The sequence below is a fragment of the Phaenicophaeus curvirostris genome, chromosome 4 (genome assembly GCF_032191515.1).
Source record: "Phaenicophaeus curvirostris isolate KB17595 chromosome 4, BPBGC_Pcur_1.0, whole genome shotgun sequence".
In the NCBI taxonomy this organism is placed as follows: Eukaryota; Metazoa; Chordata; class Aves; order Cuculiformes; family Cuculidae; genus Phaenicophaeus; species Phaenicophaeus curvirostris.
In genome coordinates, this window is record NC_091395.1 from 64,942,146 (window position 1) to 64,955,560 (window position 13,415).

The following is a 13,415-nucleotide window of genomic DNA, read 5'->3' on the forward strand; positions in this document are numbered from 1 at the left end:
ACTCAACATGGACAAGGGCCCACACATTTCAATTCACCAAATGGTGACATCAGCAGGACCGGAGTTGGTACTGTGCTCATCACTACAGGCTTCCTTTACAGATAACTGAAATACATAGACATCATTTATATCATCTGATCTATTTTTTATGTCAGAACTATACATCAGTATCTATTTCTCTTTGGTAACTAATGCCTAGAAAGTTTTGAGTAAATATGTAGATCCTCACCTTATAGATGTACATTTTGCAAGATGACTGCTATCCTTGAAATCCATAAAAGATTTATTAAGTTGCAACATAATAACAAAAAGAATTATCACATTTCATTTAATAGATTAATGTTCTGAATATATATGCCATATATGCAATAAATATGCTAGGCTGTAGAAGAAACATAACAAATCAACCTAACTTGAGTCTAAGCAGGTGAAGAAGAAGGAACTTTATTTTAGTCTGTGGCCTCCAATATGGTACAAATGTTTCCTATTCACGACTTTACCCTTTCTTACAGTTCATTAAACAAACTGTGCTTATGCAAAGTATTGTGGAACTGGATATTCACAACATTTAGGACAGAGAGTTTGTCTCAGTGAGTTATATTTCTTTGACCTCACTGAAAAGAACTGTTTTGGCTGAAGTCAAGGTGAGGTGTTATGCCATTCACATTGCCTTACATCTTCAAGCAGTTAAACAGATTGACTTTTGCAACATATACAAAGTTTGTAACAACCGACCTGTCAGCCTCACTTCTGTGCCAGGGAATATCATGGAACAGGTCCTACCTGACCAACCTAGGGGCCTTCTGTGATGGAGTGACCACATCAGTGTATGAGGGAGTAACTACAGATGACTACTGTAGGGCCTTTCGCATGGTCCCCCACAACATCCTTCTCTCTAAATTGGAGAGACGCAGATTTGATGGGTGGACTCTTCAGTGGACAAAGAATCAATAGGATGGTCAAATCCAGAGCATAGTGGTCAATGGCTGCTGTCCCAATGGAGATAGGTGACAAATGGTGTCCTTCAGGGGTTCATATTGGGACCAGTACAGTTTAATGTTCATCAGTGATGTAGACAGTGGAATCGAGTACACCCTCAGCAAGTTTGCAGATGATACCAAGCTGAGTGGTGCAGTTGACACACCTGAGGGACTGGACGCAGTCCAAGGACCCCCAGACAAGTTCATGAAATGGACCCATGTAAACCTCAATAAGGCCAAGTGCAAGGTCCTGCACATGGGCTGGGGGAACATCCAGTATTAATACAGAATGGAGGATGAAGGGTTTGAGAGCAGCCCTGAGGAAAAAGACTTTAGTGTATTGCTGGATGAAAAGCAGAACTTGACTCAGCAATGTGCGTTGTCAGCCAAGAAAACCAACTGTATCCTGGGCTGTAACAAAAGAAGCATGGCCAGCAGCTCAAGGGAGGTGATTCTGCCCCTCTTCTCCACCCTGGTAAGACCCTGCCTGGAGTACTGTGTCCAGCTCTGGGGCCCCAGTGTAAGAAGGACATGGACCTGCTGGATCAGGTTCAGAAGAGGGCTACAGAAATGATCAGAGTACCTCTCCTATGAAGAAAAGCTGGGAGAGTTGGGGTTGTTCAGCCTGGGGAAGAGAAGGCTCTGGGGAGACCTTATCATGGCCTTCCAGTGCTTAAGGGGACTTAGAAGAAAGATGAAGACAAACTTTTTAGCAGGGCCTGTTGCAATAGGACAAGGGGTAATGGTTTTAAATTAAAAGAGAGTAGATTCAGACGAGATTTAAGGAAGAATTTTTTTATGATGAGGGAGATGAAACACTGGAACATGTTGCCCAGAGTGCTGGTAGATGCCCCATCCCTGGAAATATTCATGATCAGGTTGGACGGGGCACTGAGTAACCTGATCTAGTGAAAGATCTCTGCTTATTGCAGACCTTTGAAGATTTCTTTGAACACAAACTGTTCTATGATTCTTTTATTCGATGACTGTAGATTATAGATATTTCTGCTCATTAAAACTAGTTTCATTACCATTTTTCTGTATGGTTTAGTGAAAACAGGAGATTTTTCTTTAACCCATGAAATGATAAATCCAATTTACAAAGGAAAAAAACCCATGAAAATGCATACAACATATTCAAGAGCATTCTGGCAGAGAAGCCCTGAATTTTCACATATACTTTTCAGCAAAACAACATCTTCAACAGTTCAGAGCACATGTTCTGATGCATCAGTGGAAATAAATATTTGATGATCACTAGAAGCATTATGCTACATGGGAACAGGGTAATCAGCTGCTTAAAACAATGTTCCACCCGTAACAGAAGATGATTGTCTTGTCTCTTGGAGAGGTGCTTCATCCCATACAGGAGTCTCCTCTGAGGAGAGAAAGTAGGGGTGTTTTCAGGTTTTACTTAATGAACTGTGATCAGACCTCTCTAAGGACATGAATGCTGTTCATAAAACTCTTCTTATGTTTTGCTCTCAGCTTTCCCAGAAAGCTCATTCACTTATGACTCACACTAATCTCTAAATTCAGTAGAGGTTCTCTGTTCTGCCAATATGCATCTGAAATAGAATTGTTCCAGTGATAGCTGAAGGGACTACCTGGTGGTTCAGGAGAACTATAATTATTGTATTGCACAGAAAAAACATTACAGAATTTTCTTAATAACAGTATTCTGCTTCCTCTACTGCATTTTAATGGTTTAGAACAACATAACTGAAATGACAGAGTTTAGAACCGAAAGCTGGCAAGTCTGGTCCATGTTGCATTTTTTTATGAACATATCAAAGAAATTAAAGATGTCTTTAAATCCATCATCTATTAGCTATGATGTCTAAGGAGATGTTGTGAAACATCTAAAATGCAGAAAAACAAGTAGTGCTAAACAGATTAGTACATTGCCTTTTCAGATCCGATAAAATTTATTTCTATAGATATTTGGTAGCACCATTGATATTAACATTTCTGGCCATTCTGCAGAAATTATGAGGCTCTACTTAGGCATCCAGGCTTTGCATTGTGCGGTGTGACCACACCATTATTACAGTCTGTATACAGAAAATTTGCAAGGGTTTGATTTCCTTGCAGGCATGTTTTTCAGGACATCATTTCATAAGACTCAGCAGGGTCCCTGCTTTGTTTACTGAGGAAGAAGTCCCTGCTTGGTAAGATGCAAGACCTCAGCTGGTATTCTGTCCTGGGTGGTGGCAATAGGAGATACTCTTAATGGAGCGTGTCTTTGCCACTTGATCATCAAATGCCTCTGTGCTTCTTATTACACACAATTTTTGTATAGGATGTTAAAGTATCTCCAACACAAGAAAAAAGAGAGACTAAGAAAGAGCTTTGGAATCAAGAGTGGGAGGGGAGACACAAAGAGATGGTTAAAGAACATGTGTTAACCTGTCACAGTAAAACAAGTCTCAGCTTGATCACTCAGTACAAGTGGAGGTGTGTTCAAATACAGATGTTTTCTTACCCCTGTTTGGAAAATGTTGGCGTGCCAGTGTGAGCAGTGAATTAATATAACGTTTCCTGTGAAACTGAAGAAATCTGTAACAGAAACTTTTCAGTTATTGACTGAGCCTTATGGTGAAGAATGCATGTCTTGTGCACGTGTTTTTGAATGGCACAAATGATTTTGAGAAGGCAGAGAAAGCATGAAAGATGATGATCACCCAGGCTACCTCCACACAGCAGTTATTGATGACTATATTGAAGAAGTGCAAAATATAATTTGAAAAGACAGAAAGCCGGTTGTTTGAGCAGTAGCTATGAAAGTTCATTTGGACAGGGAAAGTGTTTGACACGTTCTAATGGGAGAATTGAACATGAAAAAGGTTTGTGCAAAAATGGTTCAAAAATGCTGTAAGATAAACTCAAAGAATGTCACAAGGAATCATATTTGGAGGTTTTGCAATGCATTGAGTATGAAAGAGTTGTTTAATTCAGTAATTATTAGTGATGAAACTTAGATATTTACGTACCATCCGGAAACCAAGCAGTGGAAATCAGTAACATCTCCAAGACCAAAAAAAACACGTGAATCATTCAAAGTTCAAGGCCATGTTGATTGTCTTGTTCAATATCCAGAGTATTGTGGTGGCAGAGTGTGTTCCCAGGGCCAGAGGGTAAATCACCAGTATTACACTGAAGTCTTCACAAAATTACATGAACACGTGAGAAGGAAACAACCAGAATTGTAGAGAAATGTGTGGATTTTGCACCAAGACAATATGCCAGTCCACAACACTTTATCTGTGAAGGGTTATTTAGCTAACAACAACAAAGTTGTTCACTGTGCTTGAAGACTCAGCTTATTTGCTAGACCTGGCTCCCCGCAATTTCTGTCTCTTCACAAAGATCAAGTTGGTAGAAGATGTGAAAGCAAAAATGACGGAGATCCTCAACAGCCTTTCAGAAAATGACCTGCAGAATTGCTTTGAATGTTGGTAGCATCGTATGCAGCTGTGCGTCAACTCAGAAGGGAACTATTTTGATGATGATCATAGTTGATTTTCTCAATTTGTTAAATAAAAAGAGTTACAGGCACAGTCTTTTTGGGGTTTTTTTGGTATGGCCCCTTTTGAATCTGGATGAACATTTGTTACTGAGCTTGCCTACTTCAAATTTGGAGCTGCTGCTACTATTGGCCTCTACAGCATCCTGGAGCAATAAGTTGTAGAAGTTCACCATCCTTCATGAGAGAAAAGTGAGGGGGTTATGTGTTTTGAAACATTCTTCTTTCAAAAAAACATCTTCTGCTACTAGAATTGCAGGATTTTGTGAATGATAGCCTACAATCATAATCTTAATCATGTTTAAAAACTCCTTCAGCACTCTCTGGTCAGTTGAAGAGCCTCAGACTTTTTAGTTTCTCCTTATAAAGCACTGCTTTGTCCCCTTTGCCACTCCTTGTTGCCGTAGTGTTGTGGATACGTAGGCTTTCAGTTTCAGAGCAGGATAGCAACCATATTGGATGAAAGCTCCATCTAGTTGAGTTTCTTATCTACAAGAACTGCCAAAATTGAGTGACAGAGCAGAATATGAAACAAGGCAAGTTTTTGTCATACTTCTCCCTATATCCAGCCTCAAGCATTTCCTGAGCTGGATATAGTTACCACACATTTTATAACTTCCAGTGGTCTTTTCCATAGTCGTTTCCATCATCTCTTCTTGTGTTTGCCTGGGTGGAGGGAACTTTTAATATCCTTAACGTTTTATGGCAAAGCAGTCTTTAGCTTAAACACGTTATCTGAAGACTCACTACTTGTTTGTTTTGAAGGTGTTACCTGCTAATTGCACTGAATGCTTCCTATTTCTAGTGTTGGAACTGCTTCTTGGTGGTTTTCTATATAGAAATCACAGACCTAGTATTTCACTCAGCCTTAACAGGACTTTTTATATTTTATTAGGCTTGGAGGATTTTATTTTAGATTGGATTTTTGCATCTGTCAGTGATAATTTTACTCAGTAATCATTTCTCTTATGAGAGAGCAATGTAGATTCAAGCTGGTGTTTGTATCTGCCTTCTATATGATTATATTGTTTTACAGCCACTGAAGTTTTCCTTAACACTCTATTTTTTTGATTACATAAGAATCTTGGCTCTCACTTGAAAACTAACAGCAAAACTGAAAAAAAATGCAGCCAGTGAACAATCTTGGCCTTAAAACTCAATCTATGATGAAAAAAACCACCCCAAAATTGAGTCTTTTGAACCCGGACATTAAGTTCTGAACAACAGAACTGGCAACATTATTACTGTATACTGAATTCTGGGAGACATAAAATCTCCATTAAAGATGTATCTGGTGTATCTGCTTTAGGACTGGGGACCTTATCTCATTTAACCCTTTGACGTTGATTAGCAAGTGAATGTTCTCAGAGTAATTAATTCACCTAAAATTGTCTAATCTTTGAAAATACATGTGAAACTTTTACATCCCTACTTAGCCACTAAACAGCCAACCCTTTTGAAATGCACAGCCTCACTGAACCCCTCTAGCAATGTCCCTGATGATTAGTGGCAGACTGACAAGTCATGCTAAGTTCACGTGGATATAAGCTATTGAACATAGTGAAGATGAACCCAGAGAAATGCTTTTAAAATTGTTCGTAGGATTTGACATTCTGAGGGCAAATCAGATCTGAATTTGCTCCAAAATGTTACTCTGTTGAACTCTCTCATCATCTCTGATGTATGCTGAGTCAGTAGCATTAACTCCAGTCTGGTATTTCTTCTTTCTGCCCTCACTTTCACCCCTGTAGTGAGAAACTCAATGAAGTTTGAAATCATGTACATTTTCCTCTGTAAAATTTTAGTTGGCCAGCCTCAGTCACTTTTCAGAACATGTTTAAATTGCCATTAAGATTTATTCTCATTCATAAAAAATTAAATAATAGTCCAAAGATCATTTGCTGTTCATCTCATATTCAGGTCATGGAAAAGTGAGGCATAAAAGCCGCACAACACTTTCGAAGTGCATGCATAAGGCTTCTCAACATCATGCACTGTGCCATAGGTATAAACTTACAGAATTTCCTTATTAAAGACTTAACTGGAAGCTGGCTGTAGGAATGCAATTTTTAAAACTTTTCCCACAAAGTTACTTTCTGCTTGCAATGTACACGACAGTCTACATGAAATCTGCGTAGTCTGGGGTGATTTGAAAAAGCCATTCGGCAGAGACTCAGAGGAATGTGGCCATTTGCCTTTTCTTCCCTTCTCTCTGCTGTCATCTAATTGTGATATGGGTTCCTTCAGCCATGGAGATTAAGCAATGAGCCCTTTTCCTGTGATACCTGCATTTAGTTAGGCACTACTGAAGCTGTTGTGCACTGCTTTATTCCACAGCTAAATCCAAGCAGTGATAACACACTGCTTAGTTCAATGTAATACCTGGTACATGAGAAAGGACCCAGGATATAGAGCTCTGTTTTGACTTCTAGTTGCTCACAATAATATACAGAAAGGACAATCAAGTACAAGATGTGAATCTCAGGTGGGAAAAAGTCCTCTTGAATTGAAATTTTGGAAACAGTATGAAGCAGCCAGTATCCCAGCATTTTTACTGCAGTAGTGACTACCTTTCTTCTTCCTATGTACAACAGTTGCGGTAAAGAGTTCTCTTAGATGCTAATTAGGAAGAGTCCTGTAGAAAACTGAAGTCTAACTGTCTCTTTAAATATTCATACCATGAAGGAAAATCTTAAAAAATGTAAAAATACAAGTCACTGGGCTTAAAATATTTGAAACTGTTCAGTGGTGTGTACAGGCAGGCAGGGCTCTGCCTGGACATCCCTCCAGCCCTCTGCCACTGCCAATAAGCGCAGAGGGTTCATTGCCCGCTGCCTCTGCTGTGACTCAGTCCCAGAGGCAGCCTCTCCCTATGCCCTCAGCTCCCACCAAGAACTGCGTGCAGTCCTTGTGACAGCACAGCCATCCACCCGCCTACACAACACCTTGATTTCCCTCCATAGCCATGTGGCAGCCCTCTAAGCAACAGGTAAAGGCAGCCTATGGGCCATCGCTGGCTGTGTGTTGAGCTAGAGCAAAGGTGGAGTTTTTCCAGCAGTACCTACCTGGTCCTGCTGCGTCCTGCTGTGGGTACAGGGACTTCCCATTGCTGCTGTGTTGGCAGCAGGACATGGAGGACCAAAGCAGAACCCATCTTTCCAACCCATCCCTTACCTTGCAGAAAGGCGTTTTTAACAAAAAACATCAACTAGTGTATACAACACTTCACATGTGCTATTTTGGTTTATTTAAACGAGAAGAAATCTAATAAAAAGAAGAGAAAACAATGCACTGCAGGAGAGGGAATTTTCATTGCAAATTAACTATCCGGATCAGTCTGAATGGATATTATGCGATAGGTGTTTTGTAACAGGCCATTATGCTGGCACTCTAATAGAGATCATCAGTTACCATGCTGTCACTTAAATGTCAGAACTTTATATTTATCTGTCAAAAAAAGAGAATGTATTAGTGTGCCAAGATCCCTGCAGCTTTTCATTCTACATTGTACATGGAATTGCTTAAAACCTCTGCCACGCAGTGGCTGTATGTGACTCAATTATCATTTTCAATAAGCCTTCTTCCATAATGTTTTATTAATGAAGAAATAAACTGCAAATCCTCTGGCCACCAGGAAGGAGGGGTACCACCCTGAAATCTGATAGCAGGCTGGGCTGTGAACACCAATTCTTGTTACAGCATCCTAATACCCTTCGTCCCTTATAAAGTTCTCACAGTTTTTGTCTGCCATGTGCAGGTGTCTTCCTGAGCTGAGAGTCTTTGGAAGAAAGTATCAAGAAAATGTAAGCACCTTTTTTTGAGAAAATTGCCGAAAGCTTGCAAACCATTTCAGCAAAAACTTTTACTGTGTCTCCCATTTGGAGAAAGAGCTTTAAGTTTGACAGTAGGATGTGCCTTCTTCCTTTTGCTCTTCAAAAACAGCTCAGATCTGGCCAAATTAGGGGCCACTGAGAATTTCAGTTCAAATATGCATACGTACAGACTTCTTAGAGGTTGGCAGGTACATTTCCTGCAGACTTTGATCATGATCTAGGTTAGACAGGCAGAGCAGCATAATCTTTTGTTGAGACTGCTGTTCCTCCAACAGGCACCACAGTAACATCAGTCATTTGTTATACTCTTTTCATCATTGGCAGCAAACATGATAGCAACCTCCCTCACTTAATAACTGCATCATGCCCAAAGTTTGCTCAATTCTGTGGACTGAATGAGGTTGAGATCTTGATCAAAGGAAAAATCACAGCAACCTGTCACTCAAGAATCTAGTTCAACATATGATGTGTTATTCCCAATTTGAGTGCAGGGCTAAGCTGGCAAAGGGAGCACCTTTCTGTGTACTCTGTCTTCCACAATGACATTGCCAGATGTAATCACAGAGAGCATAGTATCTGCTTCATTCCACAATATAAAACCAGTCCTCAAGCAGAGCTGCAAAACCTAACATTAGACCTATCAAATTAAAGGACTGCAGATTTTCAGGCTGGGTTTATATTCTGTGTGCCTCTCATGGCAAGCCAGGATTAACAACTATTGCTTCACTGTGGTGGAGAAATTTAACCTATGTTTGTCATAAAACACCCCAGGAAAAAAGTAATGACAGCAGGTTTGGCCCAGCCAGCCTTATGAGTTCATTTTAAATCAGCTGTCTGGATGGTCTGGTAGCAAGTCTCTGGGCTGACTTGTGTCACTTATCTTTCATCTTGCAACCTTCTGTAAAATGAGTGACCATTTGGGACTTGCTGCTGTTACATACACTTCTGCTGCCACGGACCTAATTTTATAGTTACTGTATGCTAAAAATACCATTTTTCTTCTGAGGTCCCTTTTTAACCTGAGGAGACTCAGAAAATGTCAGGCTGACGGTAAGTTGAAGCAGGTGTGATAGCAGACAGGTGTCACAAGCAACTGAGAGTGTGAGGGGTGGCTCTAATTGGAGACTAGGAAGGGTAGATATCACACATACCTTCACAAAATTTAAAGCTGCTGCTATTACTATCCACTTACTGTCCCTAACATTCATGGCAGGGGAAGGCTGAAGGCTAACCAGCAGAAAAGGCTCAGCACTGGGAGCAAATAATGGACACAACCATACAGGAAAGGCATTCCATGATTTTGCTGCTGATACAATTTGAGCAACATTTAATAATGAGTTTCCATGAATTGTTATGAATCTTTCCAATTTAATTTCTTTCCATTATCACTTAAACAAGGGAAAGAATATTGGCATGATGGTTTTTTTTAACCTCTGTTTTTACTTTGTGTAATTGCAGGACATGTTCATATCACTGACTTTAACATAGCAACCATAGTGAAAGGCTCAGAAAAAGCTTCTTCTATGGCGGGCACAAAACCCTATATGGGTAAGTTTTCAAGACCCTTTTGAAAATGTAAGAAAATGCACACATTATTGTTGACTAATGGTATATTAAAATGATTTGAAGTCCTAAAAGCATACAATAAAAGTGATCAACTTCTTTTTTTTTTTTTGAAAGTGTTAGCAATTGAAAAAAATGGAGATGGAAGGATTGGGCAGGAGCTTGTTCTTCACTTTACCTCTAGTCAGGTTCCATTTGGTTTTGTGAGGCAAATTCAGAAGAGTCTCAACTGTTTCACTCCCTGAAAATTCCCACAGCTGGAAACAAGAATATATGATTATATTTGCACCACTGTGGCTATAGTCTAGCAGAGAACATGTAAAGGCATTTTAAAAGTACCTAGGCGCATCCTTAATTGCTTTTCTATGCTGAGTTGCTCAAACCTGTCTGTTAGAGTCCTATGTAACTAACACACGAAGTGCTTGCTTTTAGCAGCATTTTATCTTTAAATAATGTGATTTAAATGCATGTATAGATTGAAGGCTGGGATAATGAAATTCAATTCACCTATCCTCATGTGTCTAAATGTTAAGCAGCTTGGCTAAGCTAAGAATTCAAACTTCCTCTGGAGCAGAAGGACTGAAGGCGTTTCCTGAAGTTCATTGTCCTGCCAAAGTTAGACTAACTTCAATGACTAAAAATACATGTGTTTGCCCTGTTTGTGGCTTTCTACACACCTGCTGTTTTAAAGACTTGAGGAGGTTGGCTTTAGAGTTGGTAGGAAGCTTTCATTACCACATTTAACCTTGGTGTAACAAGACAAATCCACCTTCAAGTGACTTGCTGAGCACCAGAATGTAGGGAACCTAGTGGTTTCTGGAAGACTGCAAGTCGTCTTAATTATGTCAGTTTTTCATGATGAGGAAGGCATGAGATGTGCTGAAAACTTTTTGCCCTTCTTGGAGGTTTATAAAGGTCAACTCCCGTATGGATCCTGTTGTTTAACCAGATATGAAGGCACTTTCTGGCCTTTCCTTTAGTAGAGGTACTTACAGGATTTCTCTCTTCTTCCTATGGCCAAATTAAGGAAATAGAAAAATGTTATCCCTAAAGCCTCCATTGCTCTTTGAAATGTGATTGAAATAGACTCGCATGAAACCTGACTGCATAAAGCTAGTATCCAGGAAAAATTGCAGTGAATTGATAAGTGTGTTCTAAAAATGCTGTGGCTGTTCTGATTAAGATACCTATCTCGTAATATTAAGCACGGTGTGAGTCAGTTTTTGCAGCCTTTGCTTAATTCCACTTCATATTAGCCTTTTTGCCCCTAAGTCTTTCTCAGCCTGAAACTTTCCCAGCTGATTTCCCTACTTATTAAATGGTTACACAGAATGCAGTGTATCTGAACCTAAAATGTTTCTGCAGAAACCCTGATAATTTCTCTAGGTTCCCTCCTCCCAGCTGTTTCATTCAGACAAGGGAAATTCCTATCATGCACAGGCAACAGAAAACATGGACAGTGGTGAATCTGAAAGGAACCAGACCAACAGCCTGGCAGGACAAGCTACTTCCAGCTTCTTCTGTGATTCTGATTCTCAAAACCATTGACCTGAAATGTCAAAGTGAAATCAGCTTCTTAGTGTACAGAGGTGTTTAGAGTTTCTCTCTTGTACTGTTCAGAGAGCTGAAATCATGAAATACAATATGTACCTTAAGCTGGTTTAGGAAACTTGTGTGTGTCACCCGTACCTGATTTTATCATTACAAATTCACTGTTCAAACCTTCTACAACACCTGTGACTGAGGATGTTGTCAAAGACTGTATTGTATGAACAGCCCTTTGAAAGCTTATAGGTTTTCAGGCTGTCATCCTATGGTGGCAAGCAATGTGCAATGTCCTTTGGGACCTAGCTGACTTTTAGCAGGCATGCCTGCTGCCAACAAATGAACATGAGTACTTGTCAGGGGAGCCCCCTCCACTCTGCGCCAGGATGTGGATCAGGAAAGCCAGTGGAGGGCAGGACACGGTCCCTGGCTGCAGCTTGTACTTGGATAGCCTCTTGTGCTTAAAGAAAGTCTGCATTTGCCTGGCTGAAAGTATCTGTGTAAGTGTTTGCCCTTTTCAACACTGTTCCATCTTCACAAGAGGAAAAAGAAAACATTTCTTACATTGATCCCTCATATGGGCTACAAGAACTAGCCTTGGATCTCAGACAATGTGCTCTGAGCTGGGCACCCATTTGCAGTAATGGCCCTACCCTACTGCAACAGCTTGTTCAGCTACAAAACAAAATGTTAAATATTAAAATATGTCTTTAAAACATTACAGATGTTACCTATTTTTAATTCCTCATTCTTGCATAATTTAGATGTGTTTGAATCCTATAGTGCATGCTTTTTACTCATTGAAATGTCTTTTTAAATGATGCAATTCCCTTGCACGTGGATATTATTTGTGAGTGTTGACAAAACTTCCAGTTCCCAAATTATAAATTTTGAGGATTTAGGGTTTGGTTGGTTTTTTTCCTGTTTCTGGTGGTAGGCAGGTTAGGGGTCAAGTACAGGCTTTGTGTTTTTCTTCAGCAGAGGCTGAAGTTATCCGAATAACACACCATGCCTTTACTTCAAATCAAACCAATAAAATACATTTTGTGATATAAATACAACTGACAAAAATCCAGAGCCAATAAAATCAGTTGTAAATTACATGAAAAGTTTTGGCTACCCATCCTGTCCTACAGACTTGTTATCTCAGAATTTCACAGCTACTTTCATAGGTTGCTGTCACAGTGAAAAATGGCTGTAAGCCTGAGATTACCAGAGGAGCATGGATTTACAGAGGTCTACTGATCTTCTAAAATGTATGAGTCATCCATACTTATTAATTAATATGGTGTGGGAGTTCTGTTGAAGACAGAGGAAAGAGAGTGAATGTCCCAATGTCAACCTTACCTGTAAAGTAAAAATATCCTGTAGGGCTAAATTTATTCTGAGGAATTTACAATATAGAAGGGACAAATTTGGAGTTGGGTTATCAAATATGTTCAGCCTTGATCTCCCTTACACTCTTGTTAAACAATGCTCTGAAATTACAGAGTGTTTTACAGCTTGCTGCTTTTTGAGTGCAGCTGGGGCAATGTTGCCTATCTGCAGACTTTCACTAGCGATGTTGTTTCCAGCTCTTTTGATCCCAGGGAAATATCATGATGCCAGCAGGAGCAGGGAGGCTTCTGTTTGTTCTGATAAGCAAGAACCAAAAGCAGACGTGTCAGGCTTTGAGGTGCAGAAATAAATACTTACCGTACTGATGGGCTTTTCAGCTCGCACTAAGAGCACTGCAGCTGAGGGGAATAAGCACCAAGTTGTGAGTGCTTATTCAGGGTTTGGCTCTTCTCTGACACCGATAATCAGGCACAAATATAGTTGAAAAATCTTGGTATATCAGGAAGGAAGTTACTGTCTGCCTTTCACTTCTTTGTGCTCTCTGACCTCCTACTATCCTTTGAGGTCTTCCAGCAAAACTGGTTATATAATTATTTAACTATTTCAGTCATCCTCCCACCCCTGCCCCCA

At 40.0% G+C, this 13,415-nt stretch overlaps 1 protein-coding gene across 2 annotated transcripts in view; it reads left to right on the forward strand.

Annotated features, from left to right (window-relative positions):
* The window catches only part of STK32B (serine/threonine kinase 32B), a 161,682-nt gene that overhangs the window by 109,681 nt on the left and 38,586 nt on the right, over window positions 1-13,415 (forward strand). The window contains exon 6 of one of the 2 annotated variants that reach the window (XM_069856333.1): window positions 9,798-9,887. The exons of the other annotated variant lie outside the window; for it this stretch is intronic. Coding sequence (XP_069712434.1) covers window positions 9,798-9,887 — 90 coding nt within the window. The remainder of the gene's footprint in view (window positions 1-9,797; window positions 9,888-13,415) is intronic. 2 annotated transcript variants of the gene reach the window in all.